An 18,284-nucleotide genomic window follows, 5' to 3' on the forward strand; every position below is an offset into this window, starting at 1 on the left:
GGTGATAGCCCCCCAAAGGTGCCATTTGGAGGAGCTGAGGTGAATCCCCCCAAAAGCAGTTAGGCATTGGAATGGGTTGTGCAGGGAGGTGGTGGTGTCACTGTCTCTGGGGATGTTCAAGGAAAGGTTGGACGTGGTGCTTAGGGACATGGTTTAATGGGTGATAGTCTCCCAAAGGTGCCATTTGGAGGAGCTGAGATGAATCCCCCAAAAAGTGGTCAGACATTGAACGGGATGCACAGTGAAGTGGTGGCATCACCGTCCCTGGGGGTGTTCGAGGAAAGGCTGGATGTGGTGCTTAGGGACATGGTTTAGTGGGTAATAGCCCCCCAAAAGGTGCCATTTGGAGGAGCTGAGGCGAATCCCCCGAAAAGCAGTCAGACATTGGAACAGGAGGCCCTGGGAGGCGGTGGTCACCATCCCTGGCGGCGTTCACAGAAACATATGTGGTGCTTTAGGAACATGGTTTAGTGTGTGATAGTGGTAGCAGGGTGACGGTTGGACCAGATAATCTTGGCGCTTTCCAACCTTAACAATTCCACGATCCCGATTCTAAGATTCTACGCTCCCTCACACCCCCCTTCTATCCCCCCCCCCCCCAACATGGCCGCCATGCCCCTGTGAGAGGGAGGGGGCACCAGGCGGCACCGCGCACGCGCACGCCCGTACGACTGTAGTCGTGCGGCGAGGGGAGGGGGGCGGAGCGGCAGCGCGCATGCGCCCGGCGTTTCCTTAGCAACCAGGCGGGTCCCGGCCGGGCGGAGGCCGCGGCGGAGCCGGGGGCTCGCGTAGATGTGCAGCCCGGGGAGGGCGCCCCCTGGGCCGGCCCCGGCCGGGGACCTGCCCCCGGAGTGGGAGACGGACGACGAGCGCATGGCTTTCCTCTTCTCGGCCTTCAAGCAGAGCCGCGAGGTGAACAGCACCGAGTGGGACAGCAAGATGGCCTTCTGGGTCGGGCTGGTGCTGGCCCGCGGCCGCCGCCGCGGTGCGGTGCGCACCTGCCTGAGGGAGCTGCAGCACGGCTTCGAGAGGCGAGGCAGCGTCCCGCTGGGCCTCGGCACGGTGCTGAGGGAGCTGCTCAGGTACCGGGGGGGGTGGTGTGGGGTCAGAGGGGTCCGGGGCGGGGGGAGATGGGGGTGGGGGTGAAGGGGTTGGGGGGGGAGGGGGCGTGGGGAGGGGGCGTAGGTGGGTTGTGAGGGGATGGGGGGGATCTGGGATATGCACGCAGCTGTTATGGGGCTTAGGGGACAAGTGGGGGGCTGTAGGGCAGCCTGCCCCCCATTACAGGGCTGAAGGGAACAGTGTGGGGCTGTAGGGCAGCCTGCCCCCCGATTTTAGGGCTCAAAGGAAAAGTGAGGGGCTGCAGGGCAACCTGCCCCCCCTGTTATGGGGCTTAAGGGAATAGTGGTGGGGCTGTAGGACAGCCTGCTCCCCCCATTATGGGGCTTAAGGGAATATTGGGGGGCTGTAGGACAGCCTGTCCCACTGTTATGGGGCACAAGGGAGCAGCGGGGGGCTGTAGGGCAGCCTGCCTGTCCCTGTTATGGGGTTCAAGGGAATAGTGAGGGGCTAAAGGGCAGTCTGGGGGGGTCTCTGTGCATAGTTTTGAGGGGAGCCCTGCGTGATGGGGGTGCACAGAAAGGGGGTCTCACACCTGGAGGAGTGCTTAGCACTGTGGTGGGGAGCCTGTAGTGGGGTGCGTAGAAAAAGGGGTATTGGGGATGTATGGGGGGGCCGGGGCTGCTTCAGGAGGTTGGTGTTGGAAGGAGAGGAGCTTGAAAGCTGCCCGCTGTACCCACGGCAGGGAGAGTGCAGCAAGATGCCAGGTAAATGCCGGGGCACAGGGAGTTGTGAAGCGAGGCTTGGTGCTGCTCATGCCCGCAAGTGCTGAGCACTGGGGGTGAGCACGAGGAAGCTTTGTGCCATGCCACGGCTTTGCAAAGCAGAGGGGAGCGCAGAGAGGCTGCGAGGGAGCGGGGGGTTGTGTTGTGTAAGGGGGGGCGAGGGAGCTCTGAGCGACGTAAAGCAGGGTCAGGGGTCACAAGCTCGAGGCTGTGCCCCACGAGGGACACGCCTTGGGGCTCGCAGGAGGTAGGGGAGAGCAGGAGCTCCGAGGGAGATGCTGTGCTGGGAAGACGCAGGTGCAGGAAGGAGCTCTGCGTTAAGTTGGGTTACGTTCCCTGAAACGGTGCTTGTGGAGAGCCGGCAGTAAACGGCATGTGCTGTCCTACAGGCGTGCAGGAATGGTTGTAGGCTGGTGCTTGCAGTGAGGTGTTTTGTCTTGTGAAACCGTAGCCTGGGACTGATGGCCTGAAAATGTTCCAAACCAGCGGGGGTTAGCTGAATCTGCACGTGTGTGCCGTAACTGCTGTCACGTCTAGAGGTTTCACTTCTTTGTTTGCGATTTAGTGCACAGATGAAGTAGTCTTGAAACTTGCAAGTGGCCTTCCACGCTTCATCAGTTGCAAGTAAGAAAACAGAGAAGCTTGTGAAACTGGAAGAAATTTTCTTGTGCCCAGAGAAAGCCTGGGAGGAGAGGGAACCTTTGTGCGTTTTGTACGCATCAGCAATGTGTCACATTTTAGCTAGAAGCTGTTAGAAAACTCTGCTAGAACTGTGGAAGCACAGCACGTAGAGCGATGTTTTGATTAGTAGTTCTCCATGCTGACACTTTTCCTTGCTGCCAGCAGAAGGGATTAAGGCTGACCGTACTCAGTTCTGCCTCTGTCTTTTCTCTAGGCGCGGCAAGATGCAGAGGGAGTCAGACTTCATGGCCAGCGTGGACAGCAGCTGGATCTCCTGGGGCGTGGGAGTCTTCATCCTGAAGCCCCTGAAGTGGACTCTCTCGAGTGTGCTGGGCGACAGTAAGGTACCCGAGGAAGAGGAGGTTCTGATTTACGTGGAGCTACTTCAGGTGAGCGTTGCTGAGAGTTTCCTCGAGGTTATGCATCTCTAGACAAATCCATGAGGAACTTTATGTGCTAGCAAAGAAGGATCAGGATTGAATAGAAGGCTACCGTCAGGCTTTATACACCTGAGGAGTACAAACGTAGAGAGACAGCTGTGATAACGTGTGGATAAGAAATAGTTCCTATCTACAGAAGTTTGTTGAAATGAATGTGGAGGCTTCTTGCTGGCTTCCAAGCGATGAGAGTGCAGGCTTGCTGCGCAGTCTAGGAAGCCAAGCAGCGCGCTGTGAGACCGCTGCACGTCTCAGGTTGGAGTTAGCGCAAGTGTAGTGCGTGAGAGAAACTCGCAGGCCGAGTGCCCTCTGTTGCAGGGAGAGAAGGGTGACATGGAAGGCACTGGCTGTCAGTCTGATGTGTCGCGTCTCTGCTGAACCCACGTGCGCGGTGTTAAAGGCTGCTTTTGCTTCGGAGCGTTTCCTTTCCATTCCCCTTTTCAGACGTGATTAGAGCTTCTGTTACATTCCCTCGAACGCCCTTTTCTTCAGCACGTTGTCGGCGGCAGACCCGTGGGTTGCGCTGTGAGGTCACGCAGCTCATTGTTGCTGTCTAAATGGGGCGGTGCTGTGCTGACAGGTCGAGACCTTGGGACCCTTTCTCGGCGCTTCTTGGTGCCTGTTAAAATTAGCACCGGGACTTGCTGCTGTTGCATGCAAGTGGCCTCTTTAGAGACTGGAAGAAATGTGAGAACTCCTTAGATGTGTTCCTTTATTTGTAGTTACTCTGGCAGCATACAGCGCCTGCCCTCTGCAGTGGGGACTCCACGGTCTTTTCAGAGGGTGCGCGCATGGGAGGGGAGAAGAACTTAAAAAGGTGTCTGGAAAATCACAGGCCTCGACGTGGAGTTTGGGAATTGGTGGGAAGAGTCATTTCTGTAGTCCTCTGTGAACTGTAACTCACGCTTGGAACGGGGAAAGCTTTCCTCTTTCCTCCGCAAATGATGCAAAATGGCGCTGAGTACGGTTGCAGTGTGGATTAAAGAAGTTAGTTTGGGGTTTAAACTGGGTGGGAGGGGAGTTTCAAGAAGTGAGGAGGCAGACTTGCTTCCTGCCTGGTTGTTAGGTTGTTCTGTAGTGCTCGCCCAGACGACTTGTACGATGTAGCTTTGGTTGTGGTGGAAAACTCTTACTTTGTGTTCCACTAAGTGTGATGTTTTTAGAGTATTGTAAGTGCTTTTGAATATTCCTTACAACTCCTCCTGAAAGTCCGTCTGGCCCCAAATGCGATGCGTCTAACTTTTCAGCTTCAGTGTGTGGGCGGAAGCAGGTGTGGACTTGGCAGTCACCATGAGAAAAGGAAAAGTCCTGCGTAGGCTCACAGATAGTCCTGTTGTTTCCTTTCAGGAGAAGGCAGAGGAAGTCTATCGCCTGTACCAGAACTCTGCGCTTTCTTCTCACCCTGTTGTTGCCCTCTCAGAGCTGCGTTCCCTCTGTGCCAGCGTTTGTCCGGATGAAAGGACGTTCTACTTGTTGCTGCTCCAGCTGCAAAAGGAAAAGAGGGTCACAATCCTGGAACAGAATGGAGAGAAGGTACAGGGTAAAGGTGACTGCTTTTGGGTGGTATAATCCCTGTCTTGCATTTCATCCGGCTGGAAGGAATACTTCATTGGCTAAACGTGGGCATTCTTTGTTTGGGGAAGTCAATTCTATGTGCTCCAACATCATAAATGTGCGATGGGTTCTTGCTTTCCGCCGTCAAACGTTTGTAATATTGTCCGTGTAATCTGAGAGCTAACAACTTGGCAGATATTGTAGTTTTCTACTCTCGGGTTGACTTTTCCCAGCTACCCAACTGAAATTGTTCCACAGCACTGGAATCGGTGGTGCAAGGGTTCCCTTTGTGCAAGGGTTTTCCCGTCTGTCAGTAACTACACAGACACAGGCTTTCTTGTCTCTAAGGTGGCATGTTTGCCTGTAGCGTTCTGCGCCGCATGGTTTAGTACTGAAGTATTTACAAGTGTGATGTTGCCGTACGCTGTTCAAAGCACTAGGACAGCTTTAAATCCTCAGGGTGTTCCACTGAGGCCTTCTGTTTCCATGCTGACATCGCTTGATCCTGCCTGGTTTAATATTGAATTAAATGATAACTGGCGTGTCTCCTTAACTCTGTTGCAAGGCTTGAACAAAACCAGATGTAAAAGCATCTTTTCTTTCTATCAGGATGAAAATATTTCTAGTGCAGGCACGAATTCTGGAGACAAAGCAACTTGAGCGTGTTTTGTTTTTTTCTTTAGATCGTGAAGTTTGCCCGAGGTCTTCATGCCAAAGTGTCCCCGATGAATGACGTGGACATTGGAGTGTATCAGTTGATGCAGAGCGAACAGCTGCTGTCACAGAAGGTGGAGTCCCTTTCCCAGGAAGCAGAAAAGTAATTTGGGGACGGGTGGCGGGGAGAACTTCCGTATGATACAAAACTTTGTGCTCCTGTGACGTAGTTAAGGATGAAGCTGCCGCCTCCAAGTGCAAGTCATTCTTTCCCACTTAGTAAACGCGGTATTTTCAGTAATGCCCTAGGGCAGGTTTCCTAGTCTTTGTTCCCTGACGCCAGGAAAACAACATGTAGTGAGTGGGTGTTGCAAGCTTTGCAAAGATCTGGCGTGCCTTCAAGGGCTACTTGAGAAAAGCAAAAGTGGTTTGAGGGTGGCCGTATGTGAAAGGCAGTGGTACTCGGTCATCAGAGCAAGGTAGTGAGGGTGGCTGCCGGTTTGTAAAAAACACTACTGCTTGCAAAAGGAATAATCTTCCTTTCCTTGTTGCATCTGTACAGGTGTAAAGAAGATGCCCGGAGTGCTTGTAGAGCTGGCAAAAAGCAATTGGTAAGTACTGTTCTACTCAGGAGGAACTACAAGTTAAGTGTCTTAGAGCTGGTCCGTAACTACAGGTAATGACCAGGTCTGGTATTGTCTAGTTAATCTTAGGTGTGTTTATTTTCTGAGGGCAAGGGTGTCCTTAAGGTGAAGGTACGGATATGTTTGACCAGAGCGGTGTGGTGAAGAGAAGTGGGAACATCTAGCTCTTAAAACCAGCTGTTGTGCATGTGCCTTGTTGTGTGGGGATTGTTCTTGTATGCTGCCTTTGACTGCTGCCTGGCTTGTGACCCAGGTCTGTGTATCTAATGTCTCCAGGCGCTGAGATGTCTGAAGTCAAAACGGAGGACAGAGAGGCGCATTGAAGAGCTTCATTCCAAGCTGGATGCAGTGCAAGGCATCTTGGATCGCATATACGCTTCCCAGACTGACCAGATGGTAGTGTTAATATTGTCTTGTGCCTCTCACCTTAGCCTCGTGCTTCTCATTTGTTCTTCACCTGCTCTTCAGAGCTCGTGTCTGAGGGCTGATGAGGTTGTGTTCTCTGCTCCAGGAAACAGCAAGTCTGATATTTGGGTGTTGCTTGGAATAAACCTGCCTGTGGCTCTGCTTTCTGCGTGTGCTGGTGGTTTCTCTGAGAGTCCTGCTTGGATAGTGGGTCTTGCGAGGAGTTTACGCTGCCTGTTAATTTTAGTTAATGTATGCTACTTTTTCTCCCTTCAAGGTATTTAATGCCTATCAGGCTGGTGTGGGAGCTCTGAAACTGTCTATGAAGGATGTTACTGTGGAGAAGGCGGAGAACCTGGTGGATCAAATACAAGAGGTACTGAGATAAGAGCACACAGAAATAAGCAAGCAGTGCATAGATGTACGCAGCAGATTTGTCCAGATATTAATGCTGAGGCATCTGGTGCTGCTTGTTTTCTGTTTTGTATGTCATCAGAGCAGACAGAGTCAATCTTTTTTAGTTCAGCGAGCAGAAGTATTCAAATAACCAGCTGTGTCTGGTTTTACATAATTGCATTTACTGCTGGCTGATAGTCACGACTTACGTTAAACTTGCGCACTTTATGTGCTCTTTGGTAACCAACGTTGTGCAAGCACGCAGCTTTCCTAGAAGATGTTTAGTGAGATGTATTAAGAAGAAATACAAGTCCAGCTTTTGGAAGCTGGAATGCACCTACGTGCATAAAACAGGGTCTTAAACTGCCTAACCTGTAATCTTCTGCAATTCAGTAAGGAAAATGGAAATTTTCTGAATTAATGGAAATGAAGAAAGGAATCTATCTGCGTAAGCTGATGTAGAAGACAGAAAAGGGTTACTTCTTTAGCAGCTTCATTTCCGTGTACTTAAACATTCCATAGCTGAGACGTTGATCTATAGCTTCCTTCCTTTGCTAGCATAAGCCTCAGTGTAAGCATGTTGCTTATGTGAACAAGCTAGAATTAGGAGGACTTTTTTTCTGTTTCAGGTTTGTTTCCTCAGGCATGTCACTTGGTCTTGTAGCACTTACTAAATCATCTTCCATGTTACTGCTTTTACAACTGGTCATGTAGTGCCTGCTGCCTTTAACTTCTGATTTATTTGTTGGTTGCTATTGCTGCTTTTGGCTACGGTAAGACAGAAGATGAGCTTGTATTCTATATCAAACTGTGTTGTTTCTTCCCCTCAGCTTTGTGATACTCAAGATGAAGTAGCCCAGACTCTGGCTGGGGCAGGAATCAATGGTCTAGGTATGTTTGAGGGCTTTCATTCTCTGCTCGTGGTCTTGCTACTTACTATATGCTGCCGTCCCTTCTCTGCTCCCTCCCTGGGTAGGACTAGTCCTCCTTCCTGGAAGGACAGGCTGTTACTAAAATACCAAGAATGTTGCTACCAGTGTCTTCAAAAGGAATGATGACTGATAAGGAGTTACAGTCCCTGACAGTGGGTTGTGGGAGAATCAGCATTTGTGCACCTCCAAATCCCTGCAGCCTTTAAGTACTGGGAGGATTTCAGTTCAGATCTGTGTAGTGTTGATATAAAATTATTTTTAGAGTGGCTGCTGCTTTGTTTTTTCTTTTTTTTTTTTTCTGAGTGGTGTTCTTTTTCTTCTGGCCTGTGTGGTGCTGCAGCTTGTTTGTCTCTGCTGAAATGTTTTCTTACCCTTAGAGGCCTCAGCACAAAGGCTTCTAGAGGAATAGCTTTTCTCTGAGATAAAGACTGAATTTTTACCTTCGGAAGAAGTCCGGGGAGTTCCTTATTATTACTATGAGTAATGAAGGGGGGGTGGGCAGTAACAACTCTGTTAAACTTGGATTTCAGTCTGTCTGTGAAGATGGTACGTACTTTTGCTAGCAACTGACCATTTTCTTTACTCGGCAGAGATGGATACCGAGGAACTTGAGAAGGAGCTGGACAGTCTCCTCCAGGACTCGACTAGGGAGCCTGTAGACCTGCCTCCTGTTCCACAGAAGGTGCTGAATCCGGCCATTTCGGATGCTGAGCTCGAAGCTGAATTGGAAAAGCTCTCTCTCTCTGACGGAGGTATGGATGTCAGCAGGCTATGTTAGCTAGCTGTTAGTAGGATCGATGACAGCCTTGCAAAATGAAAGCAGAACTGAAGTCTGAGCCAGAATCTTTCCCACTTTCAGTTATGCAATTGGAAGCAAGCTCTCCTGGTTTCCCTGCCAGGAGCTCAGTGACATTGCCTTTGACTTCCAGGTTCAGTCTTGAAAGAGCTGCCGTTGTTGCTAGAAATTGCACCTGGACATTCTGCCGTGAGTCACAGGGAAAGTTGAAGGCCCTATCAGGAATCTAGTCCTTGGACTTTGTTTAGCTAAGCTTGTGCAGTGTTAGGGGTTTTCTTCTCATTGCTGCTCTTCTGTATCTGGAATGCTTACTGCGTCTTGTGTTGTAGGTATGATGTTTGCTTACACTAAGCTCTAAACTAGTCTTTATTCACTAAGTGAGTGACCAGAATCCATGGACTTAAGGCATATATGGAGTTTTCCCTACTCCTGTCTTTAACGGGGCAGGGAAGGGTGGGGGTAACCAAACTTTCATTTTCCTTTCAGCAATCTGTTAGTCAGCAATTACACAGGACTGTGCATACAGTTTTCTTCCTCTTTGGGCAGCTGATACTCTCAGATTTCAGAGCAGAAGGCAGCTCAGCATCCTCTGCGAAATATAATCCTGGGTTTCCAAGGGAATGCAGTCAAATGCTGGAAGTACTGAGAACCTCTGAAATGGTTTGTTAGTTGTGGACTTGACTGATCCAGTCCTTCTTACTGATGAAAACTGACGTCTTTCTCTTGCGATTTTCTTTATAGATTTGGCACAAAAGACTCCCTCTGCTTCCTCTGAACCCAAAACAGCTCTGGGACTGAATCTCTAAAGACCCAACAGCATCCTGTTGCTGCAGTTTGAGAAGTTGTCATTAGTTAAGGAACCTTAAGACTAAAACTTTGGGACAGAAGGGCGGTAGTCCCCTCTTCTTCGTGAATATCACTTTGCTAAGCAACAGGATCTCCTGCCATGACAATCCACTCTGGAACTGGCCCCAGCTGGTGTTTGTCATCTCTGTGCCAACATCTGCACTGGTCTCAATTTGACTTGTTATCCCAAGTCACCCGTGGCATCAAGTCTTCCCTTCTGGGAACGCAGTGAAGATAAACTCTTCGATGTCCATAACAGTGCTCTTTTTTTTTTTTCTTTGCTGTGGCTGATGTTGAGAATCTGAGTTGCAGCGGTATTGCAGTTGCTCAACATTTGGCTGTTTGTGTGGTTGTTTAAAACACTTGGCACATAACTTACGTCAAGGACAGTACTTATCTGCAACGAGCTTAAGCACCTGTTGGTAGTTCTATCCCTCCCTGTCTGTATTTTGCACGGTTGTGGACGACTAGACACTGTAACTTAAATTGTAGGAGGTTTTGTTGCTGCACTAGGGGGCAGCAATTGCAAGCACAAGACAAAAATAATTCCTCTTTCTGTAATGACACTAAGGCCTTAAAAGGGAGACCTGCAAAAGATTTTCAATGAAGGAGTTCCTTATGCTGCCATTGGTGACAAAGGTTTGCAGTCACTACGATCAAAAATGTTCTGCTTGCTCTTACTTGGAGTTTGAGCTGTTTGCTATTTTTGTATCTTCCCTGTTCGCGAAACAGCATCAGGGTGATCTGCTTTGAGCTCTCACGTTGAGTGATCTGGGGTGGGTGGGGAAGGGATGCATATTTTTTTTTTTTCCCTTTTCTGAGTGGACGGTTTCATGTAACAGTCTCATCTTCGCCTTCAGTCTTGATGTTGCAATTCCACAAGATTGTGGGTTACCAGAAAGCTCCAAAACACAACCCTGTACGTGTTTCTAATGCAAAAAACAAAACAAAAAGCCACCAAGGACAGCAACTGAAGACGTTTTTAGAGGTTGTCTTTACCCAGTGGAAGTGAAACCGTCATCTTTTGCAGGTCACTTTTTTATTATGTGTATGCACTTAAAAAAAAAAAAAAAAAAAAAAGCAGAAAGCCTGGTACCTAACACGAATAAACGAATTCCTTAAGGAAGGGAAATGGGCACAGGCTTTCTGCACGCAGAGTCTGTGCATGGCATGGGAGCGACTAGCAACGTGTTGATCTGTAACCAGTCTTCTCTGCACCTCTCCTTGCCTCGGAACGTATTCCTGTCACCATTCAGCTCTTGGCTTCATCCTGTGCCAAACTCCACTGATAGAGCCACGTGCGCGGCAGCTTGGGTGAACAGAAAACTGGGGCTGGAGTTTCCATGCCCTGTTCGTTACTGACAAACCAGCTTGAGCCCCAGGGCGCTGCAGAAGAAGTTACTGGTGTCAACTAGGGTGCTTTGTCACTTCTGTTCAGGAGCACAGACTGCTGCCAGCGATCGTGTGCTGTGGCCAGCTAGCAGTTTACCCCGGCTGCACATGGAATTATGTGAAATGACTTGAAGCTCTGTATTCCTTTCCTTTGTAAACAGGAGAAAAACCACTGTGTTTTCTGCCTAAATGTAATAAAGGGGAGAGGAGGAACCAGAGTCTCTTGTGGTGCCTCCTTCTGTTTCCCAGTGCCACAGATCGCTGTCCTTCTGTGTCCATAAAGGTTGTCTGCTGAAAGAAAAAGGACGGGCTCCTGGGTTTCTGTGTCAAAACCCAAACTGAATAATTCCTGTACAAGACGTTGACTTCCCTGAACCCCCCGTATATGCTTTAAAACAGTTAAATGTCCAACAAAGGAGTTTGTTCTTACCAAATAGCCTATGCCAGGCTTTGGGTTACACGGCCTCGATCTTAGGAGAGTAATTTTGGGAAGGTTTGCTTCTTTGCTTCAGCTTGTTTCATCATTCCACTTCTTCATTATGGTGCATCTCACCAAGGAGACCGGTTTCAGGATGCGCAGAGCACATCCCTTTGCATAAGCTGCCTTGCTGTGGCCACGTAAGAAACTGCTGAGTCAGTTCTGGTTGCCCCCTTGTTTTTGTGTGAAGGGGATGTTGTTTGTCCAACTCCTTGTTCAGATCATAATTAAGCAGCACAGTTGAGCACGTCGACGCTATTTTTTTCCTTTTGTCTAAAGACAGTGAAGCTAAATGGAGTCACCTGGCACGCAGGCACTACTCAGAACAAATTTTTCCTACTTCCCTCTGATACTAAGACGTGAAATAAACTTTGAATTCGCAGGCAGTCGAGCCTGTTTACTCTGGCAAGAGGTCTGCCCCGAGCTGGCATGCTCGACCCTGGAGGGCCGCACGTATTTCTTGCAGGGGGAGGCAGGAAGGAAGTTTCTCGCTCCTGTGCTTATCGTATGCTGCCTACAGCGCAGCTCTGGGAAGGCTCGGATCTCTCTTATCAAAACTTGTACCTTGGGAAGGAAAGTGCGGAGACTCCTGGAGGCATAAGCAGCCTCCTGTAATTCTGAGAAGAGGCGTTGAAGAGTTAACACCCGAGCAGCTGCTGCTTTATTTGAAGTGGCTTGTAATTTTCTCCCTTTGATGCAAAGTGGGGGATGTAATCAAGATGGCTGAATAGAGAATTTGAAATAGATTTTGGTGAGACGGCAGGGGAGGGAAATAGAGGGCAACTTCTTGCTGGGTGAGGAAATTAAATATAAAATCCTAAAGCTGAATTGCCACTGAGCTGGAATCTTATCATCCTGGAGTGCTGTATAAAATAGTGCTTAACTTGATTCTCAGAAAAAAAAAAAAGCAGCTGCTTATGCGAGGAAATGTAGCCGCTGTTTAAGAACATAGAGCAGCAGAACAGTTTTCCTTGTAGAGAAGATTGCATCTAGCAGGCGGGAGGAGGTGATCTGTGAACAAGACTAACTGCCTGTGTTTTGTTTGCCTCTGACAGAAGAGTTAACAGTCCTTTCCCCCGTAGGTATATTCTGAGATGCGCGGAAATTGGGTAATGCTTTGGATCCCTTCCCATCCCTTCTTCCCCTTGCCAGCTCAGCTTTGAATGCCTGTTTCAGAATCTCACCCTTGCACACAACTTGCACTTTCTTTAAATGGTTTCCAGCTCCTGAGGAGGAGGAGGAGGAAGCCTTCCTTGTATCTCAAGGAATAGTTTCCTGGAATGCCGTCTGGCTTAGCGTGTGTGACCCAAGTGAGCCGTGAGCTCCCAGTCCAACCTCTGCTGTGACCGAACGCTGTACGACGGATCCCCTGCCATCGCTGCCTTCGGGAGCAGTGAAAGCATCCCGCTGTCTGCGTCTCGGAGCCTGGATATCCAAAACCTTCGTGTCCTGTGTAGGGAACGCGAGAAAAATAAATGCCCTTTGGGGCGCAGGTGGCGGTGCATCTGCATGCGTGGGTTAAGTCTGACAGGGACCAAGCCAGAGCCCTGCGGTGTCTGGGCAATCAGATGGCTCTCCTTTTCCTCCGATGGAATTCTGGACAGGAGGCAGGGAGCTGGCCTGACGCAAAAGACCCGAGGGAGGCTGAGCCGCGAGCCGGCTCTTGGTGCCATCTAGCCGCTCTTCTTGGCATAGGCACTTGGCAGGAGCCTGCTGGAAGACGGTGGAACTAATGGGGCTTAATTAAACAAAGCTTTCAGAAGTAAATGCTGTGACATGTAGGCAGCGAGTTTCTTTAACCTGTCACAGAGCAAGCGTGCTGTTTACTTTAGGAGCAAGCTTCTCGGCGCGGCATCTTCCAGAGAAGAATTGCGCTCTTGTTTCAAAGTTGTTCTTGGGCAGTTCCTGCTCTGCCAGGGATTATGCAAAGCCTGGGTTACGGGGTCGAGTTAATTAAATCTCGGTGCGGCTGAGCTGAAGCTGGGTAGATTGGCTGCTGCTTTCTTCTCAAGTGGCGTATCTGACGGGCGATGGCAGAGGTCCTTGTGATACACACAACTATCGATGCAATGAATGAACGAACGCTGAGCTGCCTCGGTTGTTTTATTTCAGTTTGATTTGGAGAGCTTTTGCTGCCCTTTTGTGTCTCGGCCAGCTTACTAGCAAAGCGTTTCTCAAAAGCAGGCCCCATTTAAGCAGCTGTTCCAGAGCTGGCTCTCGAGGAAACTTGCCTCCTGAAGGAGTTTTCTGAGGTTTCTTTATCAGGGGAGCCCTGTAGGTTAGAGCGGTTTTAGTTATAAAGTGAGGGATGGGGTCTGCTTGCTTCCAAGACTAAATTATTTATGAGTAGGTCGGAATACCACGACATTTCTCCCCTCAACGCTGGCGAGCAGACCTCTTGGGGATGACCACTATTTGCTGACAGGGTTAGCTGCTGCGCTGGAAAGGCATCGTGATTTTCAGGTTAATGTTTTCAGCTGACAGTTGATTGTTGAAGTGATAGCTAACGGGGGACTATTTAGGAATTAAATTTAAAGAAAGAATGCTGAACTTGAAGGAGAAGCTACCTTGTATCATTTTTTCTGAAAGTATTCTCATTTAGTCAGGACGTAAAACTTCTAATTTATTCAGGATGTAAAAAAAAGTGATGTTCAGTACCCTCTTTGATCCTATAAGGAACCTCTACCAGAAGACTGTCTGAAAACTGCTTTGTCTGATACTTTCAGAGGGAAAAAAAATAGGTTTATACAGGCATTTTGTTTTGTTCTGTTTTATTTGTTGTTTTCTTTTTCTCCTGAGGACTTGAAGGAATTTTTCAGTGGAAAGTAGATGCCAGTTTTGCATCACTTGCAGCTGGGCAGCTCGGGGCAGGGGGGAGTAACTGATTTAGGGTCATACACCTGAGCTGTGACCGTGTCTCTGCAGCGAATTTAGGTGTCTTTTATTCAGAGATCATGCCAAGAGATTCTTGCACGTAAATTTCCATCCTGATTTGCAGTGAAGACCCTCAAATCCCACTTGAATGTTTGCTTGGGAATTAGGGGTAAAAGAACAGCTTACCCTGCCTGCTGAGGGATCCCAACGCCGTGTTCTTAGCTTGCAGAGGGCTGACCTGGTGAGCAGGGGACCCGCTGTGTGGGCAGAGCCAGATCTCACCTGTGTGGAATCCAGAGGCAATCAGAAGGAGAGGGAAGAGCAGAGAGCAGAGCAGCCTGTTTTATAGCAGAGAACATCCGTCCGCAAGAGCAGCGAGAGCCCAACTCCCTCTTGTGTCTGGCAGCGAGTCCCAGCCTGGCCAGTACAGAAGGGATTGACTGGGATTCTGCAGCAGGCAACAGATCATCACCAGATGGAGAGCTTCTGAGAGAGGAGAGGGAGAAGGGCTTTGCAGCAAAGCCCTCCCAGCTTGCTCAAACGCCAGAGGTGAGTGCCAGCTCTTTGTGAACGGCGGGCTGCAAAGGAAGGAAAGTGGGGTGGGAGGCAAGATTAAAAGCTAAATGCCGTGCTGTCAGCAGGAGACTTGGAAAAGAGTGAGAGCTTCAAGTGCTTTTCCTTGTGCTGGGTCGCCTGGCCGGGTGTGAGAGCTGGGAGGATTGCACTTGGTGCTTCTGAGCCGTCAGCGGAGCAGGAGAAACAGCATTTGGGATGCTGATGGGGACTTGAACAGCTGTGAAATCCCTCAAAGGACAGGAACAACAGGAGACCCATGGATGGTTTTTATTCCTCCACGGAAAGGCAGGCTGTGATCAACGACACCAGGAGTAGGAAGAGCTGGGCAGGGGAAGGCAACTCCACATTGTCGTTCCGCGGGGTGACAGCTGCCTTGCTTTTCCTTCTCATCCTCTCCACGCTCCTGGGTAACACCCTGGTGTGCGTGGCTGTCATCAGATTCAGACACTTGCGCTCGAAGGTCACCAACTTCTTTGTTATCTCCTTGGCTGTGTCTGACCTCTTCGTGGCTGTCCTGGTGATGCCTTGGAAGGCCGCCACCGAGGTGGCGGGGTTCTGGCCCTTCGGGGCTTTCTGTGATGTTTGGGTGGCCTTCGATATCATGTGTTCCACAGCCTCCATCCTCCATTTGTGCATCATCAGCGTGGACCGCTACTGGGCCATCTCCAGCCCCTTCCGTTACGAGAGGAGAATGACGCAGCGCGTGGCTTTCGTCATGATCGCGGTGGCTTGGCTGCTCTCCCTCTTGATTTCCTTCATCCCGGTGCAGCTGAAGTGGCACAAGGACCGTGAGCTCCTCAGGCAGCAGGAGCAAGATTTAAACATCACCGTGGAGGAGAACTGTGATTCCAGCCTCAGCAGGATTTACGCCGTCTCATCTTCTCTCGTTAGCTTCTACATCCCCGTTGCCATCATGATTGTGACGTACACCCGCATCTTCCGCATTGCCCGGCGGCAGATCCGCAGGATCTCCTCCCTGGAGAGAGCGGTGGAACATGCCCAAAGCTGCCGCAGCAGCGACTGCCCTCACGAAGCCTCCCTGAAGAACTCCTTCAAGAAGGAGACCAAGGTCCTCAAGACCCTCTCCGTCATCGTGGGTGTCTTTGTCTTCTGCTGGCTGCCTTTTTTTGTGCTCAACTGCATGGTGCCCTTTTGTGATCTCGACCTCCACGAGCCAGGAGAGCTGCCTTGCGTCAGTGAGACCGTCTTCAGCATCTTTGTCTGGTTCGGCTGGGCCAACTCTTCCCTCAATCCCATCATCTATGCCTTCAACGCGGACTTTCGGAGAGCCTTTGCAACCATCTTGGGCTGTGGCTACCTTTGCCCCAGCAACACGGTGGAGACAGTGAACTTCAGCAACGAGCTGGTCTCCTACCACCACGACACCACCTACCAGAGGGAAGCGGTGACCCTTAGCTACCCACAGCTTCTCCCCCATGCTGCCCCGCAGGTGGAAAACAACGAGGTGTCCTGCGACAAGGTCGCTCAGGTCTCCTCTCACAGCCCTGTGGATGCCTTACCTGCAGTGGTACACGTGGAGTATGAAACGGGCGTCTCGCTGGAGAAGATTACACCTTTCACCGGCAATGCAATGGACTGAGACAGGGTTGGGAGCAGGGTGGTGCAATGGTCTCAGGTGGAACAGGGTCTCAGGTGAAGCATGGTCTCAGATGGAACAGCTATTGCCTATTTTATGAGGAATTTGAGGATAACATGGATACTGGGCAGGAGTTTGCATTAAAAAGTGGGGAATAGCCAGAGTGATTTTCCAGATGGCTTAAGGGGTTCATATATTTATTTATTTATTTATTTATTTATTTATTTTTGTAACTCGCAGTTTCAGATTCAGCCCGGGTGGCCAGGAGAAATCTGGGTGGCTGCGCTTTCCAACTGACCCACGGGAAAATGCTTTCTGCAAAAGACAAAAATGCAAGGGCTTGAATTCCACTTGTGTTGTGACTTCAGCTGACGAAGCAGAGGCTGATGTGGTCTGCTGAGCCTCTCCTCCTCAGTCCACGAATTAAAATCCCAGCTGTGCTTGGGAGAGGGGTTGGTTTTGCCACTGCCTGTGTCCAAAAAGCCATCAGCCCAAGGCTGCTCCATGGGCACAGGCTAAATTCAGTGCTCCATAGTGCTGCCTTGTGCTTGGTGGAACAGCGCTGAGCCGCATGGGCGGGGGAAAACACTTTTCGGGGGGGCTGCACAGGAAGGTGGTAGTGGCCTTGTGGGGATAAGTTTGTCTGGGAGATGATTAGGCTCCCCTCTGACTGCCTCTCTGTTGTTCAGGCAGGTTATCCCGCAGGCCAGACAAGCGAGCAGCCACCTTTCCTGGAGCCCTGGGGCTGTGCTTGGCAGCAGCTTGTTTGGAGCATACTGCAGGGCATTTGCTCATTAGCAAAGGATTCTGCCTGCTGAAGGTCTGCTCTGGCCCCTGAAGCAGGGCCAGCCTCTCTCAGCTAGGATGTGCACAGCTGAGGGCAGTCTGGGATGAACAAGGAGCAGGTTTTAGCCCCGGGACACTGGGTCATTTGCTGAGTGCCTTTGGTAACTTAGGGTGTCTGAGCCCTTCAGCCTCAAGAGGATAAATCTGGAGCAAGAACGCTGCAGTTTTGGTTTCAGCGCCTGTACCACACCTTCCATCGGCCATGCCCCCCTCCTTTTCACAGTCTGCTTCTTCCCCCTTTTACTTTGTTCTCCCTCTTAATTCCCTTCCTCCCCCATTTCATTAAGGATCCTTCCTGCGCTGCCTCCCTTGCTGTCTCATTTCAATAATAATGGCTTCTTCAGAAGCACTCCTTGCTCACCTGTACTCTTTAATTAGCCTCTCCTGTGCACATCGGAGCTTGTGTCTGGCTTGCTCGGGGTAGAAATGGCAAGCGAACAGCCCCAGCATTTCACTGTCGACTGTGACACGAGTGACTTCGGAAACGTGTTTTGATCGGTGCTTGCTTAAACACTGCGGCAGCGAGCAGCACATCCGTGTCGCCTCGAATCCGAGACATCTTTAGCTCCCTGGCACAGCAGAAGAGCCTCCCCCCACACCCCCCTCCCAGCAAACATTAACAAAGAGAAAAATCAGCAAGTGATAATTATAGAGTAACGGTAATTATTAAATAGAGCCCAATTATAGTCAAGTTTCAGCATAGTCGGCGTGGGAGGGGAGCAGAGCTTGCCGTACTTCCAAGGTCGATGCTTGGATTTTTCTGTGGAAGCGCTGATAAGCCTCAACTTCATTTATAGACGGCTCCCCGCACAGCAGCAGAGGTAGTTGTTAAACCTGAGACAGTCTCGGGGCTTTTCAGCTCTGAGAGGACAGGACAGCCTAACTTACAGAAGGAATTGTTCTCAGGCGAGGATTGCTGCCTAGCATTTTATAGGAGGCCCAGCGTGAATGATTTCATGTGGACATTACTGCAGTACATACAGTGATTTTTCCACTAAAAGCTGAGTTGTAGCATGTGTGCTGTGCTTTACTTGGGACTATATATAATACCCAGGCAGTGAAGGTACCGTCGTGGTCTCCCTGCTTTGGAACAATTTAGTAATACTCATCTTGTAGCAAGGTGCTGGGCCTTAATCCATGACTCTATATAAAGAGATTGGAGAAAACCTAGTGTTTCAATATACCACTGGTATCTACGATGAGCTGCAGGGTAAACCTGCAGAAGAAACACAACGGAGATGGTGACGTGCACCTCTGATAGAGGTGGGTCTTGTTTTTTGTAAGGTTACTGCCTGCTTTTAACTTGTGTGGAGCTGGGGAGGGCTGCAGGAG

The 18,284-nt window shown here is 50.0% G+C and overlaps 2 protein-coding genes across 2 annotated transcripts; both read left to right on the forward strand.

Annotated features, from left to right (window-relative positions):
• The first annotated feature begins 677 nt into the window (after positions 1-677).
• Positions 678-10,799, forward strand: CHMP7 (charged multivesicular body protein 7). Its single transcript, XM_083811682.1, has 10 exons — positions 678-1,082; positions 2,740-2,914; positions 4,310-4,495; positions 5,200-5,333; positions 5,733-5,781; positions 6,091-6,210; positions 6,497-6,595; positions 7,446-7,506; positions 8,138-8,299; positions 9,085-10,799. The coding sequence occupies exons 1-10, from the start codon at positions 793-795 to the stop codon at positions 9,147-9,149; spliced, it is 1,341 nt and encodes a 446-aa protein (XP_083667808.1). The 5' UTR covers positions 678-792; the 3' UTR covers positions 9,150-10,799.
• Positions 10,800-10,943: 144 nt separating this feature from the next.
• LOC310886715 (D(1) dopamine receptor-like) lies at positions 10,944-18,090 on the forward strand. The gene is made up of 2 exons (XM_083811681.1): positions 10,944-14,482; positions 14,575-18,090. Exon 2 carries the CDS (start codon positions 14,766-14,768, stop codon positions 16,107-16,109), a length of 1,344 nt encoding a protein of 447 aa, XP_083667807.1. The 5' UTR covers positions 10,944-14,482; positions 14,575-14,765; the 3' UTR covers positions 16,110-18,090.
• Positions 18,091-18,284: the final 194 nt, after the last annotated feature.

The sequence above is a fragment of the Anser anser genome (genome assembly GCF_964211835.1).
Source record: "Anser anser genome assembly, chromosome: 26".
NCBI lineage: Eukaryota > Metazoa > Chordata > Aves > Anseriformes > Anatidae > Anser > Anser anser.